The 24,312-nt window shown below is 40.9% G+C and overlaps 1 protein-coding gene across 1 annotated transcript in view; it reads left to right on the top strand.

Annotated features, from left to right (window-relative positions):
* LOC137123255 (zinc finger protein 236-like) overlaps positions 1 to 24,312 on the top strand; it is a 54,443-nt gene that overhangs the window by 9,680 nt on the left and 20,451 nt on the right. The window contains exons 4-15 of the mRNA XM_067496706.1: positions 254 to 317; positions 1,603 to 2,537; positions 4,484 to 4,775; positions 5,450 to 5,538; positions 6,764 to 6,884; positions 6,976 to 8,167; positions 10,923 to 11,275; positions 12,197 to 12,273; positions 13,158 to 13,269; positions 15,435 to 16,479; positions 22,674 to 22,727; positions 22,933 to 23,264. Of these exons, the coding sequence (XP_067352807.1) occupies positions 254 to 317; positions 1,603 to 2,537; positions 4,484 to 4,775; positions 5,450 to 5,538; positions 6,764 to 6,884; positions 6,976 to 8,167; positions 10,923 to 11,275; positions 12,197 to 12,273; positions 13,158 to 13,269; positions 15,435 to 16,479; positions 22,674 to 22,727; positions 22,933 to 23,264 (4,666 nt within the window). The remainder of the gene's footprint in view (positions 1 to 253; positions 318 to 1,602; positions 2,538 to 4,483; positions 4,776 to 5,449; positions 5,539 to 6,763; positions 6,885 to 6,975; positions 8,168 to 10,922; positions 11,276 to 12,196; positions 12,274 to 13,157; positions 13,270 to 15,434; positions 16,480 to 22,673; positions 22,728 to 22,932; positions 23,265 to 24,312) is intronic.

Genomic DNA, 24,312 nt, shown 5'->3' with positions numbered 1-24,312 from the left:
ACTTATGTATTCATACAATGAAATAATAAATCCTATTTTCAAGGAGTATTATTGTATGTTTTTTTTAATGTATAATTTACTGTATTACAGTGGAAGCAGTAGTGGGATGGAGTTGAGAGACATTTACACACAGTGGAATAATCTCCACAAATTATTTGATTCTATATAACACATCCACTCCTGTCTGAAATGTTACTCTGTCGGGGCCTTGTGGGTTCTTTGTATAAGCTAAACACCTCCCTCCTCTTTCCAGGGCCAGGGACATCTGAAAAACAGGAGCAGCCCTCAGAACCCGGAGGAAAGGATGGAAGTGCAAGGTATCAATGTGTTTTCTGTCAAATCACGTTACTGCTATTAAAACGTTTTGTTTCCATAAGATGGATTTTGGAAATATCACCTAATTGTGTTTCATTCACTCAAAGTTGTCTAGATTACTCTAAATTTATCTTTACAAATAGCCCAGATTGCCTGTTATCAGTCTTTTCAGAAGCTATTAACATAAAATGTACATTATGTATGAGCCCCTATTCTGATTGGCTGGAAGTGTGGCTTCTATGTTCTATGTGGGCGACTTGGGTGCAAGAAGATAGAGCGGTCATCCACCAATCTCTCAGTTGTTGGTTCGATCCCCTGCTCCTCCGGTCACATATCGAAGTGTCCTTGAGCAAGACACTGAACCGCAACTTAATTGCTCCTGTGAGCATAGGCCAGTGTGTGTGTGTGAATGTGAGTGTGAATGGGTGAATGAGAAGAGGTGTAAAGTGCTTTGAGTGACAATAGGTACAAAAGTGCAGACCATTTATGTTCAACCCCAGCCAATAGGACCATGACATAGGGCCTTGCCTAAGTAACCTAAGTAAAAGTAACACCGAAATGAAGCTGGAGGCAGCTAGCTTCAGCTTGAGCACATATGTTGTAACCCCTTCAGCTGAGTAACAGAAAGAAATTTTACAGCTCTACCAGTTACTCCAAAATGTTGCAGACATTTTCTTAATTCGCACTCAAATGAGTGATTTAGCTACAGCTTTTCTGACATAGAAAGAAAGTGATTCATGTTGCAATGTTTGGATGATGTTTTAAAGTGCAAGTTGTGAATAATTTATTGATGATCAGTTAAATAATTGTAGCAATCATGACACTCCAAAGTCCTGGAGGAACTGGTCTAGAAGTTTTGCATGCTTAGTACCTATCTGTTCCCCCTCAGTGTAGCTTGGGATAGGGATGGGCTTATCCTCTGTATCACTGGTGGGTTATGCCTTCATCAGGGTCCCCACCACCATCTTAGTCCAACCCAGGTTTGTAAAAATTGTGTCATGGCTCAAACAAGTTTGATTTCTGAAGACTTTAAAATAATGGATATGGAAAATGGATCATACAGCAAGACAACAACCTTAAAAAAACAGTTATTAAAGTTATTCCACAAAAAAATGGTTTTAGAATTGTCCAATCAAAGTCCTGATTTAAATTATATGGAAAGGCCGTGAACAGACATCACTCATGTTCAGCTTTTTCACTTTATATCAGCCTTAAAAATGCACTATGTAAAAAAAAAAAAAAAAGTAAATATTTTTTTTTTTTTTTTTTTTACTGGGGACTCACCAGGTGACACCACAGACACTCCCAGTCACTCCCAGATTCTGCTGGGCTGGCAGCAGAACAGTGAGACTGAAGACTCGGAGCAGCCATCTTGTTCTAAATATACAAGTGTAGCAGGAAACTCATCGTTCAGCCAAACTGTGACCAACTCTGCCTCTGCTCTCTGCACTGCTCCTAGAATGCCTCAGTGTGAGATGGAACAGGGGAGCCTTCCATCATGTGATGTCATTGTGATTAACCCAGGTCCCTGTGCAGCAGAGGACAGCTGCGAGGGGGTACTGGCTTCTGGACGGGTTGGGGGAGATGAAGCTGATGAAGTGACACCTCTCAGCAGTATGAGGTCAGAGTATCAGCCACTGCTGTGTATTCAGATCAGTGAGCCTCCCAGTGAAGGTATGTTTGAGAGTAATCATAGCTCCACCTTTAATAGTCCCCCTGTTGCCATGGGTACAGTGAACTCTCAGCATGAGCAAACCCAGCGTTCGTGGTCTGGAGTTGGGCAGATGGATGGTACCAACTTCTCCAGTCAGAACCACCTTTATCAAGCCTCCAGCAGTCAGAAGTCAGACTCAGGCTCATTACAGTCTGAGCAACAGCAGCCATGTCTCCCCTATGCCTGCAACTTTTGTTCACGCCGCTATGCCCACCAGTGCCAGCTGCGCATACACGAGCGCATTCACACGGGGGAGAAGCCATACCAGTGTGCCCAGTGCGGGAAGAGCTTTGCCCAGTTCTGCAGCCTCAAGCGTCATCAGATGGTCCACACAGGGGAGAGACCATTTCCCTGCCCTCACTGCGGGAAGCAGTTCTCCACCTCCACCAACCTGAAGGTCCACCAGAGTGTCCACACTGGGGAAAAGAAGTTCCAATGCTCCAAGTGTGGCAAGAATTTCTCCTTCCTTAGCAACCTGATCAGGCACCAGGCTCTGCACAGTGCCAGGTAGATCAAGTTAAAAAGGGACACCGGGGGTGCAGGACACCAATTCCCCCACCTTCTGTACGTACCTGAGAGTTCAGAGTAAAATTAACAGGACTGAACCAGGGCAACACTAACTAGTCTTCAGTTCGATATTACGCTAATCTTAAATATTTCACAAGTATTGACTACACTTGGAAACAGAGTTAGGCTTTTTTGGAAAGGTGTTAATTTAACTATGGGGTTGTTTTGAGGGCTGTGGTTTGTGGTGCTCTGGAGCTGCAGTGTTGTGTTCAGAGACATGTCTCTGTTAGTCGGACTCATTAATGTGCAGTCAGGTGCGTAAATATTTGGACAGTGATTTTGCATCAGTTTGACTTTGTACACCACCTCAATGGATTTGAAATGTGCATAAAATGTAGACTTTCATCTTTGGTACTGCTCCATGTTTTATTGTTTTTACTTTTGGATTTAGTTTGGGAAAATGTTTAGAAAAGTCTTGCTTAATAAAATGATTTTAACACTATTAGTCTCCCTCCATTTACTGAATGAGGTCCTAACAGTTTACATTAGTCTTATTGTACCTACTGAGTCAGTTTTAATTTAGAAAAAGACGAGATGAAATCTAAACATTTGCCTTCATCTAATACAGATAGAAATATTTTGAATTTGACTGTTCTCAGCAGAGATAGAAATGAGACCTGATTGCAATGTGAAGACTTCAAACAGAATGGTCTTAATGTTAAGACACATCTACCTTAAGTTATCATTAACTGAAGCTAATAATGACAAGTGATTCCTTCAGTTGCCCCTGTTTTCATGTTTTTCTTTTCTGCAACTCTAAAGTTACTAAACTGTGCATGCTGATAATCACAAAGCCAGATATTAATGTAGCCAGGATTCAGAACTGTAGACTACACATATCTGGCTCAAGTTAGAAAAATGATTGTGTCTAATAACTGGTCACAGTGACTGTCCTGATCCCTGTCCACCATGACATTAACATTAACACCACAAAGCAAATGACCAGTAAGTAGCAGACATTAAGAACAACTCTGCAGTTCAGTGCCTTGCCCATGGAAACTTGAACATGTAGGCAGGAGGACCGGGAGCCAAACCACTGATGCTGTGGTCCATGGTTGCCTGCTCTACCATCTGAGTTATAGCTAACTTTCAGCCTTTAAATTGGAAGAAACTTTGTGAACTCTGGTCCTGAAATTTGCTATATAAATAAACCTACTTACCCACCTATCAGAGTAAATTACCTTAACACAAATTTGCAATACTTATTATCAGACCCAAATACTTATCTGCACTTAACCGGAAATCAAATCTGGCACCAGCATTTCATACCCCCAGCTCATCCAGGTTGTCTTTATAATCAGGACCCACAAAATGACTTGCCTGAGCAAACTGTCTTATTCAGATCTGCATAACACTTGCATTCAGCTGCAGCTGCACACACACACACACACACACCAGGCTGCTACATTATCAGCGATGCATGGATGATGGGACGTGATAAAATTGTGCATTCTCATTATAATTTAAGCCACTACCCATCCGCATTAGTCATTTTATTTTACCTGTACTCGGCTCCGGTGCAGGACTTGCATGCATGGATATACAGGTTCTCACTTGATGATGTTTTAAAAGGTGTAATATATCATACTTCTTGACATGACTGTCATGTGGCTTTGCTTGCAGAAAGGACTTCCCACCACCCAGACAAAAAGTCAGATTTTAATTTCAGAATGAAATCATCTCACAGTGTCCAGAAACTTAGATTTTTCTGTATGTATTTACTCTGGTGTTTACGGTAGTGGAGCAAATTACCCGGATGAAAACAGAAGCCACATTTGTTTAACAACCAGAATAGTACTTTCTCTAAGGGGAGGAATCACGGAGTATGACTGTCACCTTCTGCGCTCACGCGTGTGTCCGTACAAGGCAGAATTATTTTACAGCTAACTCATAGTTGGTGCGCACTTTGCTTTGCAGCAGCTACCGTTGCACAGGATGGAGACCTGTGCCAGCCTGCACTCCCAGCTCGCCTCCATTATGGAGGCGTTAGCTAACGCGGCGGTGGCAGAGATCTGTCAGCTGGTGGACGACGGCTTCACCTCCCTGAGGCTGGAGATCTCCCGGAGCAAGAGGGAGAACCTGGCCCTGAAGAGCCGCCTGCGGCTGATGGAGGTGCGGGCAGGGGAGCGGTTTCTCAGACATCCCGTACCGCCTCTGGTGGTCACCTGTACCAGGACAGGTCGGTCAGTTCGGTGCCAGTAACAGCTGCGTGGACCGTATTATCCTGCACCACAGTCCATTCAAAAATCAGACGTTTGAACAGACATTACAGTCTGTCAAGAGAGTTCTGCTCCCAAAAGACAAAAATATTTAAGTATTTTAGAAATCAAATAATTGTTGGATTTAGGGTTATTTTTTTAAAAGGTTTATAGCCTTAATGTAACTTCCAGCTGTTGTTGGGGAATGTTCTGTTTAGATTTGGAGTTTGTGATCAGAGAACATATTTGAATACAGAACCTGCTCTGTGGGCTGAGATTATAACAGCCATGTCATAAAAATGTTTCTGTGCTATATGTTATAAACAAACCGAATGATGACTGAAAATGACAAAAATAATTGATCATGAAAATATTGATTGATTGCAGCTCCAATAATAACATTAATATCTCAAAATAACAGAGCATCTTTCAGTACTCCACTTTCAAACCAGAGAACACCAGATTTGAAAGAGGAGTGGGAGAAGTGATTTTCTTTAAACTGCACCAGCTATCACTAATGATGCCTCCTGAGAGGTGAAACACCAACTCTCATCCTTTCTATTTCAAGTGTCACATTACGGCAAAGAGTACACATCGTATGTGTTAGTGTAATTATTGAACAATATAATGAACAACTCTGATATTCTATGAACAGATCATCATTTTGGAGAAGATGGTCCAGCCATTACAAGAAGAAAAGTCAAGACCAACACTCTGGAGAATAGTGACTCTCAGTGTTCACAGGTCAGTAGTGCATGTCAACTTGTTTTTCTTCTGTTAATCCCCCTCTGTACTATGTCATAAATAAGTGGGGTTTTAAATAGTGAAATGATGCATATGCCCACACATAAGAACAGTTACTGACAGGGCCAACTAGCCTTTTTTGGAAAATCAGTTAAAGAGCCTCAGAAGATGTAAGATGACCACAAAGACATTTAAAATGAGTACAGACCAAAACTGACTATAGAGAGATGCTATATAAAATTACAACAGACCACAGTAATTCACACGGACTACAGAGAGATTCAGAATGCATATAAGACACTACGAAGACGCTCGTAAGGAAAAATGTGATAGAAAATTACTTTTCAAATAGAGACTACAAATAGATCTAAACTGACTACCAGTATCTATATGGTGAATGCTCTGCACTTATAGCACTTTTCTATCTTTTTGCACTCAAAGAGCTTTACACTGCTTCTCATTCACCCATTCACACTCACAATCACACACACATTCATACACTGATGGGGGAGCTGCTATGCAGCTGGCCAACACTCACCGGTAGCAACTAAGTTGGGGTTCAGTGTCTCATAATCTATCTATTATATTCATCCACATAAAAAGAGGAAATTCAGGTTTCTACCTCGTATTTTAATAAGAAATAGTTTCTGTCTCTGTAAGTCTCTGTGTCATGATCTGTTTAAGGATCAATGGCAGCTGGGATAATTAACTTTATGAATGAAGTCTAGGCAACTGAATGAATGGAAATGAAAAAAAGTTTCATTGGATAAACCTGCAGGTAGAACGGTTGGTGGAGTGTTTAGCGCTACTAACTCACAGCTAGAAGGTCCCTGGTTCAAATCCCCAGCCACCTTTTTGTACAGAGTTTGCATGTTCTGCCTGTGCTTGTGTGGGTTTCCTCCAGGTAGTTTCCTCCCACAGTCCAAAGACGTGCATGTTAGGCTAATTGTGACTGTAAATTGCCTGTAGGTGTGAATGTGAGTGTAAATGGTTGTTCGTGTGTGTATGTCTCTCTGAGTTGGCCCTGAGTTAGACTGGGTGGACCCCCGTCTCTTGCCCATTCACAGCTGGGATAGGCTCCAGCCCCCCATGACACTGAACCGGATGAACAGTTACAGATAATGGATGAATGGATAGAGCTGACTGCTGCAAACATTGCAAACCACATTTGTCATTTAAAGTGTATCAACACAAACCTTTACATACACATTTTTGTTTCTGTTAGCCAGTGGATGGGGCTGAGCAGCTGTTGGAGCCAGAGGTGGCTGTGATAAAGATGGAGAAGCCAGAAGAGCTGCTGACAGGCTCCAGTGTGCTGGAGGACCAGACAGCTGATGAGAGCAGCAGTATGTACAGTATGAATAACTTCATAAAAGAACTCTCCTGTTTATTTCACGTCAGACTGCTTCCTTTAGTCCTTTTCCTTTTTTCCTTTAGTTGAATCCCAGTGCCTCTCTCCTGCTGCTGAGACCTGCCGTCCTCTGGGTAATGGCACAGGGATCCCCACAGTCAGTGTGTCAGATCAGTTTGAAAAACAGGACTTTGCCAGACTTGAAGCTCAGCAGCAGAAAGAGAAAGAAGGGAAAGGGGAGAACAATATGCTGGATCAGTTCCCTCATCCAGCAGAGCATAGCCACAGAACCACCCCAATAGGTGCTAACAGAGAGATGATCCCCAAAGTCGACCAACTTGTTGTGAATCTCAGTAACCCTGTTTCTGCTGAGTCCAGCAGAAATAAAGCTCCTGATTTTGACACACCGTTGGTAAAGCCACTGGAATCACAGAAGTTAACGAACATGGGAGTGAAGGCTTTAAGTGGTGCTGCAGAAAACTGGAAGGGGGAACCTGTGCCAACACCATTTAAGCTGGAGGCTGAAGCTTTCTGGTCTTTGGCTTTTAGGACACCTAACCCTTCAGTTTCTGCTGCTAGACATGAATGTGTGAGTACCAGCAGATTAACGAATGCAGAGGGTGAATCAGGAGAGTTGGACGCCAACAGCTTGGACTCGTCTTCTTTTGATGACTTGTTTTCATCTCTTGAGGTGGGCCAGCCTCTGACAGCCCCTCACAGATACTCCACAGACAGAGCCACAGCCACAGAGGAGTCACTGTCATCCTCTGTTCCTTTCCTGAGCATGTCTTCAACCATCTCCTCCTTCATTAACACCTCCTCTGACTGCAGAATAAGAGGCTCTCACAGCAGCACAGAGCGAGTGTTCAGCTGCCAGCAGTGCAGCAGCCCATTCTCCACCCACAGAGACCTGGTGGTGCACCAGCGCTCCCACACCGGGGAGAGGAACTACCACTGCCACATCTGCAAGAAGCCCTTCGTCCACCCGCACCAGCTCAAAACCCACCAGCGGGTGCACACAGGGGAGAAACCATTCAGCTGCACTCAGTGTGGTAAACGGTTCTCTCAGTCCAGCCACATCAAAAGACACATGAGTGTCCACACAGGGGAAAAGCGCTACAGCTGCAGCCTGTGTGGGAAACGCTTCTCACAGGCCTGCAGCCTCAAGGTGCACCAGGCCGTTCACACTGGAGAGAGACCCTACAGCTGCACCAAGTGCGGCAAGAGCTTCTCTGTGCTGGGAAACTTGGTCCGCCACCAGAGCGTCCACATCAGCAAGTGAACACACACACACATACAGCACCAGGAGGGACTCAAGCAGCCAGAAAAACACTGCTGCATTTCATGTTGAAAATGTTCATATATGTATTCACCTTTGCTGGTTTCATTTATAAATGTTTATTATAAGACATTACAAATCTGCCTCCAGGTGACTGTTGATGTGAGACTGATACACTGGGACAGAACTTCCTGAATCAGTATAATATACAGGAAAAAAACATTGACATTTATTACTCAAACACTATTGTACTTTTATTAGTATTTTCATAATATATAACATTTTATCTGTATTCATAATTGTATAATTCGCCAAACCTTCCTCAATTTTTTTTAACAATTCAGTTGTATATGCAGAACAAACTGAGTATGTTCTTCACCTTCTTTATCATTAAAATAATAAAAGTTCCATTTGTAAGAGACATTGAAGAATACAAGTTATGCGAATTGTTGTAATGCTCTGTGTCTTAGGAAATGATATCCTCTACTTGTGTTTAAAAGACACTTTGATCAAAGCATTTTATTGCCGTTTTAATGTTAGAAAATAATTTGTCTCACACATTTTCACAAACAGCTAATTTTTATTTGCTTTTGCATTTTCCTTAACAAATTGTTTATTTTTTTCCAGCCCTTGTTAATTTCTACTGGGAAAGAGAAGATATTAAAATTTCATATGTTTTACCAGGAACATTAGAGTTTGTTCTGGATGACTAATGACCTCCAAAAAGGGTTCCTTGGTCATCCCAGGATGCCCAAATCCACATCCTATTACGCATGTCCACCAACACAATACAAAGAGATTCTTGACAGACATCCAAATACTTATCCTGTATTAGACATCAAATTATGCTGAAAAAGAGTCATATCCAGACAAATTCTGAACCTGTATTATATTTTTGATAAATGTAGAACAGTGGATTTGTACCAACTGACATCAAATGGGCATCACATTTATGTTTCCTTTGTCATCATAGGAAGTCTTCTTAATGTTGGACTTCTACTACACATCCACACAAGGTTCCAAATGAAGATTTCTGTGATGTCTTTTTAGGCATCTTGTAAATATTGAATTTAGACACGTCTTGGACATGTACAAATGTTCTAAAATTATTATTTAAACATCTACACAGGACAAAATCTGATGTCTGCAGATTTCCATTTCAGATTTAGGAATCTGAACATCTATTTTGGATCCATGTTGATGGTCAGTCAACATCTAAAATGGACTCCAGCTTTTAAAGCAATTTGAATATCTGAACATTTAAATGGGACTTAAATTGCAAGGCCACTGACATCTTGTTCAGGACCATTTCTGGAGGTCAGTAGACATCCAGAACAGTCTCCAAACAATTATGTGTGTCCATGACTTGTTGTGGATAGACATCCAAAAAAAAGTTGAATATCTGCACATCTAAAAAGACTGATTTCTTCCGCTTTGCTTGATAGAGCAGGATGTTTATCTTTTGTAGGATAAGTGGCTCCACCTTCTTCAATCCAAAAGTCAAAATATCAGTATTCAGTTAAGTTGCTTCTTGTGTGTGTGACTTGACTTGTAAATCATGTTGGACAAAAACACTCTCACAAAAACTAAATGTGAATGTAATGTCTCAATGCAACATTTCCAAGACATGCTGAATGAAATGTTCACAAGACGTCTTGAAAAGATGTTGCAGAAACTTTCATTCTTGCTACTCAGGGGACCCCCTTTTGAACAATACTGAGTTAAAGTAGGCATCTATGGCACATGTCTTTGTTTGTTAAGTATTTTAGACCAGGTCAATGTAAATTGAACACATGATTTGCTGTTAATATTCATTTAGAAGGAAACCCAAAATAAATCAGTGCATACTAAGAAGTGTCAATAATATACATCATTCTAAACATTTACCCACCGTCAGTCATAAACAAGGAAATAACTTAATAAATAAGAAACTTGTTCACCTTGAAACACCCAGACATAAGCAGGGAAATGTGTGCACTTCAGTGCAGGAATAACTAAAATGTATGGCACTTGTTATGGGCAACATAGCCACAAAGTAGGACCTAACAAAAATGATCAAATTGCTCTGAAATGAATGTAGTTTCATTATTCAAAATTACTTGCTGGTCAGAATTAACTTCCTTTCTGACAGTTTCCCCCCAATAACTGAGACATTATAACCTCCAAAAAGTAGAATTCATGGCAGAGCCAATGTAATGGATTGTATTAAATTGCAGAAATGGTCCTGATGTTCTGCCTGATCGGTGAGTAACATGAGTTCTGTAAATTATCTTATCATCTCTAAATCTGTTTTGCTAATCGGAGAAAATATAATTTCCCATATTTCTGTCCGGTCAGGGTTGGGGTAGAAAGTGAAACGGTTTTCCCAGTTTGTTGTTGGAATTGTTAATGTTGTATCTGACTTTGATAAGAGTTTGTACAGTTTGAATTTTATTTGTATTTAATTTTAGCAGCAGCAGCTTATCTGTAGTGGCAACGTTAGTTTTAATTCCACGCAGAGTAAAAATGAAGTTTTCCTTTGTGGAAACGTTTCACTGGAAACTTGATTGCAGTACAGATAACCGATTTGGACTCAGCTGACTGTTAAGGGGTGCTGAACAACAAACTGACGTCATCAGGAGGCGACTCTCGCACCTCACAGTGCCATAACATTGTTGATCAGCACATTGAAAAAGCCACAGACAGACAGAGGAGATTAGATTGCGCGAATCGGGTTCACACAAACATCGGTGTGTGGATCTATTGACGCACGAGCAGTGCAGAAGCCGCAGCAGCCGTGCGCCGCGCACATCACATCTGTCCGTGCAAGAACAGACAGACAGACCTGGCGATGATGGCGGACTGTGTCGGCTTTCAAGCACAGATCGCCTCGATCATAGAGATCCTGGCCAATTCTGCGGTGGCGGAGATCTGCAAACTGGTGGACGATGGTTACGCGGCGCTGCGCTCCCAGATGGAGCAGGAGCGAGAGAAAGGCGAGAAGGAGAACGATGTCCTTAGGCAGAAGCTCCGAGACATGGATGTGAAGATAAGGAGCTACGAGAGGAAGATGAGGAGACGGAGTCAGCGCGAGGAGATCACCGCCGTTCACTTCAGGCCACCCGAAGGTAAAGAGGCGCAGGTGTCAGAACAGAAGGCCTGCTGCCAGCGGCACTGATCAGGAGACATGTAACTCATAGCTGAAGCGTCTGAAGGCAGGCGGGACACATTGATGTCCTCCTGCACACTTGTCATTTAATGCACCTCTGTCTGATGGTCAAGCCGAGCATCCCACTCCTACAGGAAAGAGCAAAAAAGAGAGAAAAGGATGTATTATCATTGTAACAGAAGCCTTTTTGATTGGTGTCTCATGAGAGGGTGGCACTGTAGGGCTGAGCCATGCGGCATTGACTATCATATACTGTCAATAATTTCTCTCCATGAAGAGAAGTCATATCATGATAAAATCTGCAAATCAGTTAGGTCACAAACGTGAGCCAACAATCAACAAACACATAAAAATTTTCCACCAACCTAAACACCACCAGCATAAACTCCCATGATTACAAAATGTTTGTCAGCATCTTTAAGTAAATGATAATGTCTGCAACTGTATCTTGATAATTATTGATATTGATCAATATGCCAAAAACGAACATCATGAGACCTTTTTCCATGTTGCCCAGCCATAGATACTTTTAGATCTTGGATGAGCCGATGGTTTTAATATTGGATAACACATGTCATTAAACACACAATACCCATAGTCTAACAGCTGTGGGACTAAAGCAATGCTCACATATCAATAAAGCATATGTGAGCTGAGTTAGACTGTGACCTGTGCAGTGAGTTGCACTCTTTACTTTTATGTTTGCAAGTCAGTTCGCACTAATATGAATTTCTGAAGCTTTGATGCACTAGGAGCTAGAAATCATTTTGAAGAAATAGCTAAAAATATAAGGATGTCAGTGTTAGCCACAACACCACGTGTTAAAGGGACAGGAACACCTCTGGACAAAACTTGTGCTATGTCTGGTGTTATTTTTCAGAACCTGATGACCATCAGCCTCTGGTGCCGCTGCTTTCTGCTGTCTCTGAAGGCAAACCCTTCCATCACATTTCAAAGGTAAAATAATTCATCAGAATATTATAAAATATGACCTGCTGAGTCTTGATAGCACTTCACAGCTACATTAGAATTTAGCTGTTTGTCAGCCATCCCTTCTGCTTTTCTGAGCACAGAAATGAAGTCAGCCAAGATGATGCACACTCAAAGATGACCTAGAAATGTTAACCCCTGTGGTGGAGCATTGACTCAAATTGCCATAACCACTGAAACCACATCAACATATCGAAGAGAGCATGTGCACAAAAGCGAAGTCAAGTGATTTGATATTAACTTCATGACCGAAGGTTTGTGGGGGCCTTGCTGTGGTTTACTGTTTGAAATAAAAAGATAATTATAATAATATGTGGGGATATAATAAATAAAAACCTTATTGACTGAATTATAGAGAAGGGCAAAAGAGAAAAGGAGCTCAGTGTATCAAGGTAAGTACCCAAGCTGTCTAAATCAATAGCAGCATAACGAATACAGAAAGATTTAAGGCTGGTCTTAAAAGTGAAGAGGATCCCTTCCTCTCAGATCTGATCTGAGAGCTGGTTCCACATGAACTCCCATTCTACTTTTGGAAACTCTGGGACACACAAGTCAACCTACACTCTGGGAGCAAAGTGTTCTATTGTAGTGATACGCTACTCTGAAGGGTTTGAGATTCGATAGAGCTTAAACATGTAGCATATAGCTCAAGCAGAAGAAAAAGAAAATATGCCAAGTTTCAGTAAACATCTACATCTCTCCAATCACATGAAGACATGCACAAGTGGAAAAATCATCCAAATCAAAAGATTTTCAAAGTTTTGTCTCATGTGTAGAAATGCATTAGAGGATGAAAGAAGCGGAATGAATGCATCAAATTGCTTCATCTTTTTTTCTGTGTATCACAACAGGAGGAAACCAAGGTGTTGCCATTGGTGAAACAGGAGAAAGTGGAGCAAGATGACTGCAACCTGGACCTTAAGGTGGAGGTGAACATCAGGGCAGAGTGTGGTCTGTCCACTGGTGAGTTTGGCTTTGTACATTATTAAGTCCCTGTTTGGTCGGTTGGTCATATGGTTTCAGGGTTTACTCCAGCTTGAACACAAAGAAGGATATAAAAATCAGCTAGACAATGTCTGAATCATTTCTAGCTGCTTCAACTTAAAGTCATCACCCTTCTGACATAAAAATCACATAGCTAAACTTGGGTTAAATACTTAGCCTCAAGCCAGCTGAGCTGTGTTCACTGAAATTAAATTCTGAAATTATTTAACTTGTTTTTTAAGTTGAATTATTATACTTCACTGTTGGTGCTACATCCTTCACTAATTGTTTATCCCCTTAAGACAGAGTGCGTCCATCCTAAAAGAGTTATTGACAAACTAATCAGGAGAAAAGATCCACACTGTAAAACACAATAGCAGGTCACTTTTTAATATTTCCTGGTCCCTATTTCAGTAATCTTGCTCTCTTTGCTTACTTGCCACAGTGGACAGAGACAGGTGTGGCATCACTGTTTCCAAAGCTGCGACTGAACCTGATGTTTTAATGTCAGTGAAGATTTTCAGTCATCCAGGTTTGGTTATTCGAGGGTTGATTCATGTCACCCGGACTTCAATTTGTCACTTAAATTTTCAAGAATCAAGTGTTATTCACCCAGATGCCCTTTTCTCTCTGTGCTTGCAAAATTAAGGCGAGAAGTGCTTTTACCCCATGAGCCCTGGGCTCTTCTTTGATTGGCTTCTTCTTATTCTTTGGCTGGCTGATTGATCTCTTGTAGACCGATCTAATTCACAGCGTCAATGAAGCGAGGATGACAGCCTTTTGGAGCATTCCTGTATTGATTACCCTGTTTAACGCTTGATTTATACACGTGTTTTAAATTTATGCAGTAGTGTCTGCATAGCCCTAGACCCTACAGAGACCCCTATGCTAGAACCTGATGTGCACCTCCCCAGAAATGTACTTAGATATCACAGTAACTTGGACCACAACAACTGTCATTGGTCCACTTGGTCCTTCTGCCTCTATCTCCACTGACGTGTGCGCCTTTTCCTGCCTTGCAGTAATTTCAGTAAAAGTATCTGTTAGCTCCAACTCAACATTATCAATTCAGTTTCAGTAGTCTGTAGTTTGTAGAACACCAAAAAAACTCACCACAGTGGTGAATAAACTCAATGTGGGGGCACAGGAACCCCACCACCAACTATCGGTGTAGTATAAAATAATAAATGCTCAAAGAATAAATGCTCACACTTGCGTACGCACGAGTATAAATCTGGACGATACCTGTTTAGCATCCTTATTTTCCACATCCTCTTCTGGCAGTCATCTCTTACAAATAGGACATATAAGTCTATCCTCATCAATACGTGAAGCTGGAAGTACAACCCAGCCTGTTATAGGATGTAGCATATATGAATCAAAGATCTGCATTTTCCCATCCCTGAGCTGAACAGGGAGATGAACAGCAGGTGCAGTGCTGCTTCATCATGTGTGGTTGATATCCCCTTCGCTATCCAATGATCTACCTTATAGAGTATTGAGACAGGATCTTCAGAGGTTAAACAAATAGTGAATAATACTTAAGTTGTCCACATACTCATGAAACTGGAGTTTTCCATTTGAAGAATCTGAAGAATTTATTTGACTGAAAGCTGCAGCTGCCCTTGTTTTGCACCTTAATCATTATTAAGACATTATTAAGTATAACAGTAAAAGGGAATAAATCATTTATTAACCATCATTGTGTTTCACAACTATATATATTTTTTTTATCAAGGGTGTCTTGAATGTGCATTCTGGGGAATCTTTTGATATATTTTTTTTATTTTAAGAAACAAACGTAAATGCACATTCATTAAACTCACAATAACTAGACATTTTCAGTGGAATTACTGAAAGGAAAGATTAGCACCTCAAATGTACTAATGATTGCAAGGCGGCTGTGAACCAGGTGGTAGAGAGGTTGTTCATTAACCTCAGGTTTGGTGGTTCGATCCTCCTTTCCATATGTTGAAGTCTTCTCAAAGAGCACCTTGCATGTTTGCCTGCCTCATCTGTGTGTGAGAGTGTGTGTGGGTGGATGGGTGAATGTGAAGCAACATGAGTATTGTTAAGGTAGAAAAGTGCTAGAAAAAGTGCAGACCACTCACCTTGTTTATCTATGGCTGTCTGTTCTTACTCAGCCCTGGAGCCCAGTGAGGAGACCCCACCTGGTGAGACAGTTCTTGACTCTAGTATCACCAATATCATCTCCTCCACCCAGACTTCCTCCTCCCTCATTGATACCACAATGGACCTGACCTGCAGACCTCGAACAAAACGTAAAGCCACCAAACCTCTAGGCAACAGTTTGGCAGTCAGCAGTGGGGGTGTCCCATCCACCGAGGCTGTTCGCAGGGATCTTGGAGGAAGCCTAACAGAAGGCAGTCTGAAGCCAGAGATCCAGACAGACGACACCACAGAAGAGGAACTTCATCCTTCTCAGCTTTCAGCCCCTGTAGCCTCAGATGAGCCCAGCCCCGACCGTCTCAACAGTCTAGGCCTAGACCTGGCCTGGATGCAGGAGAGGGTCAGCCATCTTGGTGCAGCATATGCAGTAGCACAGCTGGGTTTGGGCAACACAGAACCTGGGCACCCCTCTGCCGCTTTCCCCTCACAGGGTGGAGCAGACAGTTTAGATGGCCCTCCAACTATGCTCTTCACAGGTGGAGCTCATGAAATGGCGGCTTTTGCTGCCTCCTTTGACATGGCTGCTGCTGCTGCAGCTGCTGCTGTTGTAGCTGCACCACCTCCACCGCCTCCTCCCCCTGTTCCTGCTCCAGCTCCTTCTGCCATCACAACCAGCCAGAGGCGGCCTTACAGGAGCAGCACTGCTGCTGCTGTTGCTAAGGACCCTGTGGTGTGTGCTGTGTGTGGCCGTGTCTTCCCTAGCTCAGCTGCCCTGGAGTTGCACCAACGTGTGCACACAGGGGAGAGACCTTACACCTGCCCCCACTGTGGAAAGGGCTTTGCCCAGCCCAACAACCTTCGGGTTCACCTCCTCATCCACACCGGAGAGAGGCGTTACAGATGCACACTGTGTGGAAAGAGTTTCATCTCGTCCAGCCACCTGAAGAGACACCGCACAGTTCACACACAGGAGAAGCCCTACAGCTGCTCACGCTGTGGACAGTCCTTCAGCCAGATGTGTAGTGTTCGCAGACACCGGCAGCAGTCCCAGTGTGGTCTGTAGACTCACTGCTGGATGAGGCGAATTGTACCTTGGACTGATCATACTTAGACTCTCAGAGAGTGAATGATTGGGGATTGATTTCTCTTATGTAAGCACGAACAAATGAGAAGGCTGTGTCCTGTGATATCATGACATGTAGATTTGATATCCTAGCCTGTAGCGGTAACATGTGAATTCTCTTTGAAGGTGTATTTTCTCAATGTAAACTGAGAGGATCAGAGTCGACCATATAAGAGTGCCTCAGAAGGTAAACACCCATCCTTTTGTCATGAAATGGACTTGTCTGGTTTACATAGACACACAGGTTTATGTTGGAATATGATGAAGGCACAGTGTCATGTAACCAGCTGGTCAAACAGGATGACCACAATCCCATTCTGGTGAACGTTACAACAAATTTAAAATTGAGCAGATGTTTAGTATCTGTTATCAACAGAAATATAGACTTGTCTTACCCAACTATTGTTTCCGAACACTTTGAGCTGCTGGTGTTGGTTTTGGGACTGCACTTCGCATAGATGTCCAAGATACTTTCAGTGAGGTTGTGATTAAAGTATTTATTTTGTTTTGATGAAAAGCAGTGGGAAATTCTTGGCCCAGTTAGCCCAGTTTATTTAAAAGTAAATCAATTACACATTCCAGCAACTCCAAAGCTTGTTGTGTATTATGTCATTGACATATGTAGTAAAGATGAAGAAGAACATATGATTGTTGGAGCAGGAAGCTGTTTGTGAGATAAACAGTGACAGCACCCTGTGTTGCTAAAACTCCCGTTTTTGTACTTTGTACTGCGATTTGGTACCATTTGCGTTGTCATTTAGTTAGTATTCAGTTAGTCTACTAATTTCCATATGCACGTGCACGACGACCAGTTATGGGGATTGATTAAATGTGATCAAATCTGACTCCAGTTCTGAATCTGCCTATGGAATCCAAATCCTTTTAAATCGTAATCCTAAACAATAAATGGAAACATTTATTTTTATGATTAAATCGTGCCCTTTGCTGCTGTTTGCTTTGTGGAAGGCTTTGTTGCAAGATAGTGAAAATAATATGAATTCAAATTTTTAATTCAGTGAACATTAAATGAAAAGACCACTGATGTTTGATCTGCATGATCCTGTTGGTCTTAAGTTACATGATGAACAGTTTTGTTTTGTTGATTTAGTGAAGAGTAGCCAGAGCATTTCAGCTGCTCCACCATGTTTTGTGAGGCTCACTCAAAGTCACCAAAAGGTTTAAGGGATTTGTTTCACTGCAGAATTCGAACTGAATCCAGATTGGAACAGACTCTTAGAGGCCATCCCTAACAACAATGACAGAACGGCACTAAACAAATACACACACATACAAAACCCAATAGCACATCAGTACAGAGACTGCTATACTGCTAACTAGTAAACTAATTGATTCAGTTATGGAAAATGATTAGAAACAATTTTTTATAATTTACAACCACAGCTGCTGCACATTCTCAATGTCTACCTTCACTTATGATTCAAGGTGCCTCTCTCTGTCGTGTACAATATTGAAGTAAATATATTTTGGATTGTGAAATTTGGCCAGAAAGAATAAGACAATCACGTAATTTGTAGTTCTGTCAAATTATGATGGACTTTTTTCTCATATTTTTATGACATTTTGTAGACCAATCAATCAACAGTCAACTAAACATAAAAACACTGGTCAAGATAAAGAATAATGTGGACACTCATTAGTTACATCCTTGGATGAGACTAAACTACAAGGTCTACAAGGATTGAAGGAAGGAAATTAAATCAAGTATCTTTTAGCTGCACCTGCAGAAACACCACAACTGACCAAGTTGTTTTTGAAAACATCAAGTTTGGATTTGAATCACAGAAGGTTTAGATTGTCTTGTCAGTTCAGCCGCTCTTAAGGCCTTTACTGTCAATGAATTCAGACAGCTTTAGACTTGCTGGGAGTTGTTCTTTGATGGAGTTACAGTAGCTGGCAAACTTGTCGTTCTGACTGCTTCTAGTGTTCGGGCTAAGCTGGGCTAACTAAATCCTGATCTGTCTCTGTTGTGTATGCTCAGAAATTATCCTTTAAAGCACTTTAAAAATTACAACTATTCCAAAACATAGAGGAAGGGCTGAGGAAGTTTCCACCATGTATTTTTCACACATAGTTACTTACACGCATATAACATCAGAAATGAGCAGCCTGCCTCCCAATTCTCAATGTTGGCATTTTCTTGAGGCCAACATCTTCTCACTTATGATTGTGTGCATGAGTATTTGTCACGCTAACTGCCAGTAAACGTATGTATTTACTCCTTATTTCAACAGAATAGAGGGGAAGCTGTAATGTAATGTCAAAATATTCCTCAAAAGTGCTACTTCACTTGCTTGAGGAAGGCCTCTTATGTTTCTAACTGATTGGTTGAAAGACCCAGGTGTTTAGATTCTGTGACATCACCTTGAGGGTTGAATTTTGTCCAATCCAACCAATATGTGTGTCGCTAAGGTCGCTAAGCTGTTAAACTGCCTGTGGAGGGATACGAAGACTGCACAGGTATTAAGTGATGCTGTAGGCCAGCCAGTCAGAACTTCAGAAGCCCTGTGCATAAGAGGCGAAAAACTTTAAAAAGGTCAATCAAGTATAGTTGCCACTAAGTAGCACCATTGGGATGACCATGACCTGGATGAATGAGAATGTCTACAGACATGGAAGGTTTATTCCATTTCCACTACTGTACTGAGAAACCATACTATAAAATTGTTTGTATAGAGATCTGCAACCTTCCTCAGCTGTTCCCAGATCGATGATGTTTATGTCTGTTTCATGTTAATCATTCTTTTTTTTTACAGTGAAACATGAAAGAACAAGGACTGTAAAAAAAGATGTAAAGTAAAAATATATATCAGAGTTATGTTTGTATGTGTTGCTGTTTGGATGTCATTGACAGTAGCTGTATGTTCCACAGCTCAAACAAATAATTTGCCTTTTAATATTCTTCCATGACTTGTTCCAGTATTTAAAAAAATTATGGGTATCATTAAACATGTAAAAGATTTGCAGTGAACTTGGCTGTGCTGTGATGATACATATAAACGTCTCTATTAACTAGAGTCCTTTGTTTTTTCAGCTATTCAGATTAAAAAAAAACATGGTAGAAAGTTGTCTTACAGTCTTTTCTTGTTACATGTTAATGCTAAAGGTTGGTAATAGACACACAGTGACGTACAATGGAAACTCCACTTGTAATATTTTCACTGTTTGTAGGTGTTTAATGTTAAGATTTTATGTATTTTATCTCGTAACCTCACCTTGGTTTTTTTGTGCCAAACCGTATCCTAATTGTGCATACAGTCAACTAAACCTTGATGTTTCCACAGTTGTAATAGAGCATGTCATTGCGAAAGGTCTGACAAGCAGTCGCAATAGTTCCTACGGCGTCCAACAGTGACACCAAAGGCTACATGTAGCGTCATTGTGAAACACCAAAGGTAAAGAGCGGCAATATTTGACGCCTTTGGAAGCGCCAAAATCTGATGCTGTGAGATGAGAACATAGTGGCCTGATGTTTTTATACGTTAATAAATGAAAAAGACAACATAAATACCACAAATCAAAGTGCAGTTGGATTTGTTTTCATCACTCGTTTCATTTTCTTCAGACTAAACATTTATGCTGTCTACACCAAAAGCGTGTCAGTTACATTCCAATGTGCTCCTTTTTTCATCAGTCGTGCTGCCTACACTGCCTGCATGTTGGCTCGCCTGTCACTCACGCTTTACACACAAAGATGTGGTTTAAAGCATATTTTTTAGCTTTACAGTATGTCCATTATTTACGACTACGCATGTAAGATGCTCTTCAGAAAGCCTCCCAAGCAACAGATTTCTACAGAAAAAGAGAACTACATCAAGTAAACACGGCTGAAAACAAGTGTTTCTGAGATTTAGTGTTGATGAGAATATGGTTGATGTAAGGTCAGAGTGACTTTGACCTCCGACTACCCCAATTTAATAATTTCATTTTTTGACACGTGCCCGGTATGAAGGAAATCTACTAAGGTGTGATATTACATTTACAAGAATGGGATGGTTAAGAGATCATAACAACCAAAATCTTTTACCCTTGAGTTGAAAGGGACAGCTGTGCCACATTTAAAGAAATATTTTCAAGGATAACTGCATTATTGAGATATTGCGTTCACAAGAGGAGGATAGATGAATAAGAAAGACATGAGATCACAGTAACTCTGACCTTTGACTTTTGACCACTGAAGTCTAAACATTTCATCCTGGAGTCCATGATTATACTTGTGGCACATTTTAAGAAATTTCCTTAACACAATCCTGTGAAATTCCAAGAATGAGATAGCTGTGAGGTCACAATGACCTTGACCTCTATATTCTGAGCACAAAAATCTAATCAGTTCGTCCCTGGGTCCAATTTGACTCTTGTGGCAAATTTGAAGAAAGTCGACTACCACCACTACCACTCTTACGATTACCAGATCCCGTCACCGATAAGGGAGCACAGAAGATCTTCCAAAAGATCAGAGAACTGGAACAGTTCAAACTTTTAATTTACCTTTAAATTATATTTTACATCATGACAAATGTGTCATGTTTTATTTTTATTTTACTTGAGGAAGGGGTAGTAAAAATAAATTTCTCATTTTGCTCCAGTTTTTCTAGACTGGATCTGTAAATTCTAGTGCGGAAATGTAGTAACAAATTATATACATTCATGAACAAAACATCCTGATTTTATATGTTACCTCTAAGAATGAATCTTTAGTGTAACTTTTTTATTTAATTTTAAAAAGTTTGGTTTGAGGCATGTCTCTGTCCATATGGTTGAAAGCGCCAAGGAAGCAACAAAAAGCAAAGAGATTGGCCTTCTTAGCTGTTCAACCTGTTTCTAAGTACAATACTGTCAGGTTTCTTGGCCTTTTTAGCCAGACTTTGTTTTCCTCCTGTCGTGTCCTTTAATCTGATCTCTGTTCTCCCTTCATGTCCCAGGCAATAAGCTGCAGCTTTTAAACATCCTGTCAGTATTTTCTGCAGCAGGTGGTGCAGGTGGAACAGGTGAGCACAGACTTTGATGTATTTTCCCATTTCTATTATTGGAAATAATAGAAAAGAATAAATAATTCATTTATTCTTATCTTTTATTATTGATGTTTTTTCTTACTTAAGAGCTCACTAGTGTAATATATTGCATCCTATTATTCAATTAAAATGTCATATGATGTAATTCTTTAAAGTTGCAGAACTGGAGAAGTTTTTTGATGAAGTAAAAGAATGCACACACCAGTAAGAGTTTTAGTGGCCCCTCAGGTGGCCAAGGATTTGGGGAGCGTCATTCTATTCCACTAAACTTCCTGGGAAGTTGGAATTGGTCTAGAGGGCTCAGCCTACCATCTCCACCATCCAGGCCAAAGCCATCAACTGCTAACAATCATGGGCGTTCTACCAGCAACTCTACCATAAAATGGTAGCTGATATGGTAAAGTATGTACTTTTTAATGATAAAAAACATAAAGGATGATGTGAACTTTGTACACAAGAGGACAATTTAGAACATGTAATGCTTTATGGCTCAAAATATGATGTTGAGAGGAAGGAAGTGGCAGAGAACCATATGGAGATATAGTTCCAGTTTTAATTACATGATGAGTTACAATGAAGCTCTAGAGATGCCAGTTAGTTGTAATCTTGAAAACGTTGTAAAAACTGCTAAAAAAGATCAGTTTTTCCCTTTAAATAAAGTGAAAAAGGTCACATTTAATAATGTGCACAAATGTTACCAGTGTAAGGATAGAAGTTTTATAATGCAGAAATTAATTATAGAACCTTAGAATTATAGTTTGTTTACTGGGTAAGAATTACTGGAACGACTTGGAAAACTATCTGACTATAAGAAACATCCTATAAATATATATTATGCTAAGATTAGACATATTATCTTTATCAGAGTCTAAGAGCGCAAAACTACAAAATGTATGAAATATCTGTCTGAAGGTGATATTTTAACTTTATACTATTGACTCATGCTTGACTGCATTGTGTCTGACCTCTGTCTTTCTCCTTCTCTTAGTTTGTCTTTGTTACAGCATGTCTGCTGTATACTGTCTACTGTATAAGTGCATTTATAAGATATAATAAAATTCGGTGTATACATGTCCATAGTTCCATAATGCAGACATTAGAAAGAAGAAGAAGAAGAAGAAGAAGAAGAAGAAGAAGAAGAAGAAGAAGAAGAAGTAGTAGGAGTAGTAGAAGAGGAAGAAGAAGAAGTAGTAGTAGTTAAAAAAACCGGATATGACGACATATATTTTCCAGCGGACCTTGTGAACAGAAGAAGAGCTACGTTAGCTTAACCATCTTTATCTGCTGAACCTCTCAAGACGTTTATTTTTCCTGCTTGCAGTAATGGTGTGAACAAACACTCCCTGCAAGAGGAGTTTAATTGTATTTCCACCGACGGAGCAGCCAGCAAGTTATCGACATGTCTAACCGCCTGGCCTTCCAGACCCAGCTGGCCTCCATCATGGAGGTTCTGGCTAATGCTGCAGTGGCGGAGATCTGTAAGCTGGTGGACGACGACTATGCCGTAGTGAGTTTACAAATGTCTCAGTGCCAGAGAGAGAACAAAGCCCTGAAGAGGAAGCTGCATCTGCTGGAGCTAAAAATGGCGCGTGGAAACGCTGAGAGGAGGCTACGAGAAAGCGCCATGAACAGCAGCCGACCGAGGGTGCAGATTAATACCGGCGACAGACTCCGGGAGCCAGCGTCCACCGGTAAGATGAGGTCAACACGACTGGTTGTGTTTCTTTTCCCAACACACAGTTTTAAACTTGTGTATTGTTCATTTTTCCTTTTGATCAGACATTATTGTAGAAATAATCATAATTTTCAGGTTGTGTTAATAAGCATTAATCCAAAGGTTCTATTTCTGTTTGTGTGTTGGACTCGGATTTGTGTGTCTGTACATAAATCTGTAATTAATAGTCGTGTACATGTAAAATAATGTGCAAATGTATTCACTTAAAACACAACTTGTAACTTAAGAAAACAACTTTTTTGCAAAAACTGCTGGAAAGTCTTACTATTGGCTCTGGCTTTACTGGGGAGTTTTGCTCCTGTCTTGCTGTGAGGTTTTCCTATGTGTACAGCGATGTCTGTGTATTACAGATTTTTTTTTTTCCCCCCCGGGCTCAGGCTGCATACAGTTCAGCTTACAGTGTGCATGGTCTGACAAATGTCAGTGTTGTACTAAACAACTTGAAATGTTTTTTATTTTTTTATTACAGCATTCTGGATGTAAGAGTAACATGTTTGCAAAGACCCCATAATGAGTTAACAATCATAAAATGCAGTTTGTTTGCTATTAGCTACACTAGCTGTAGCTGTTTACCTGCCTTCATCTGCTGTAGCTAACAGTCGGCTCTGTTGCCATGAACAGAAACACTACACTGATTAGCTGAGCACGAGAAAGTCGAGGACAAAACACTACAGTCAACTCAAAGACAAGTAAAGGTGAAGCTCACCTGAGTGACTGTAGCAGTGACTGTGTGCTCCTCCGTTAAGCACTGGCTTTACTGACCGGCCTTGGAGCTTCAGTCTTACTCACTGCAGTCTGAGCGTGGACTGTAAGCACACTGGGAGTTGAACCTTACTCCTACTGTAAAGGTGAACCTGGGGGTCCGAGCAGTAAATAATTAAGCAACCATTCCACTCCCAAATGAAATGCATGACGAACAGCCTCTTGTGCTGTAGTTCTAGCCCTGCTGTGTTGAACAGTTTACGCAGCTAAGGTCCAAGTTTAAATCAGCTACAGTCTCAAAG

Source organism: Channa argus, chromosome 3 (genome assembly GCF_033026475.1).
Source record: "Channa argus isolate prfri chromosome 3, Channa argus male v1.0, whole genome shotgun sequence".
Taxonomy (NCBI): Eukaryota; Metazoa; Chordata; class Actinopteri; order Anabantiformes; family Channidae; genus Channa; species Channa argus.
This window is presented reverse-complemented; position numbering and strand designations above follow the sequence as displayed.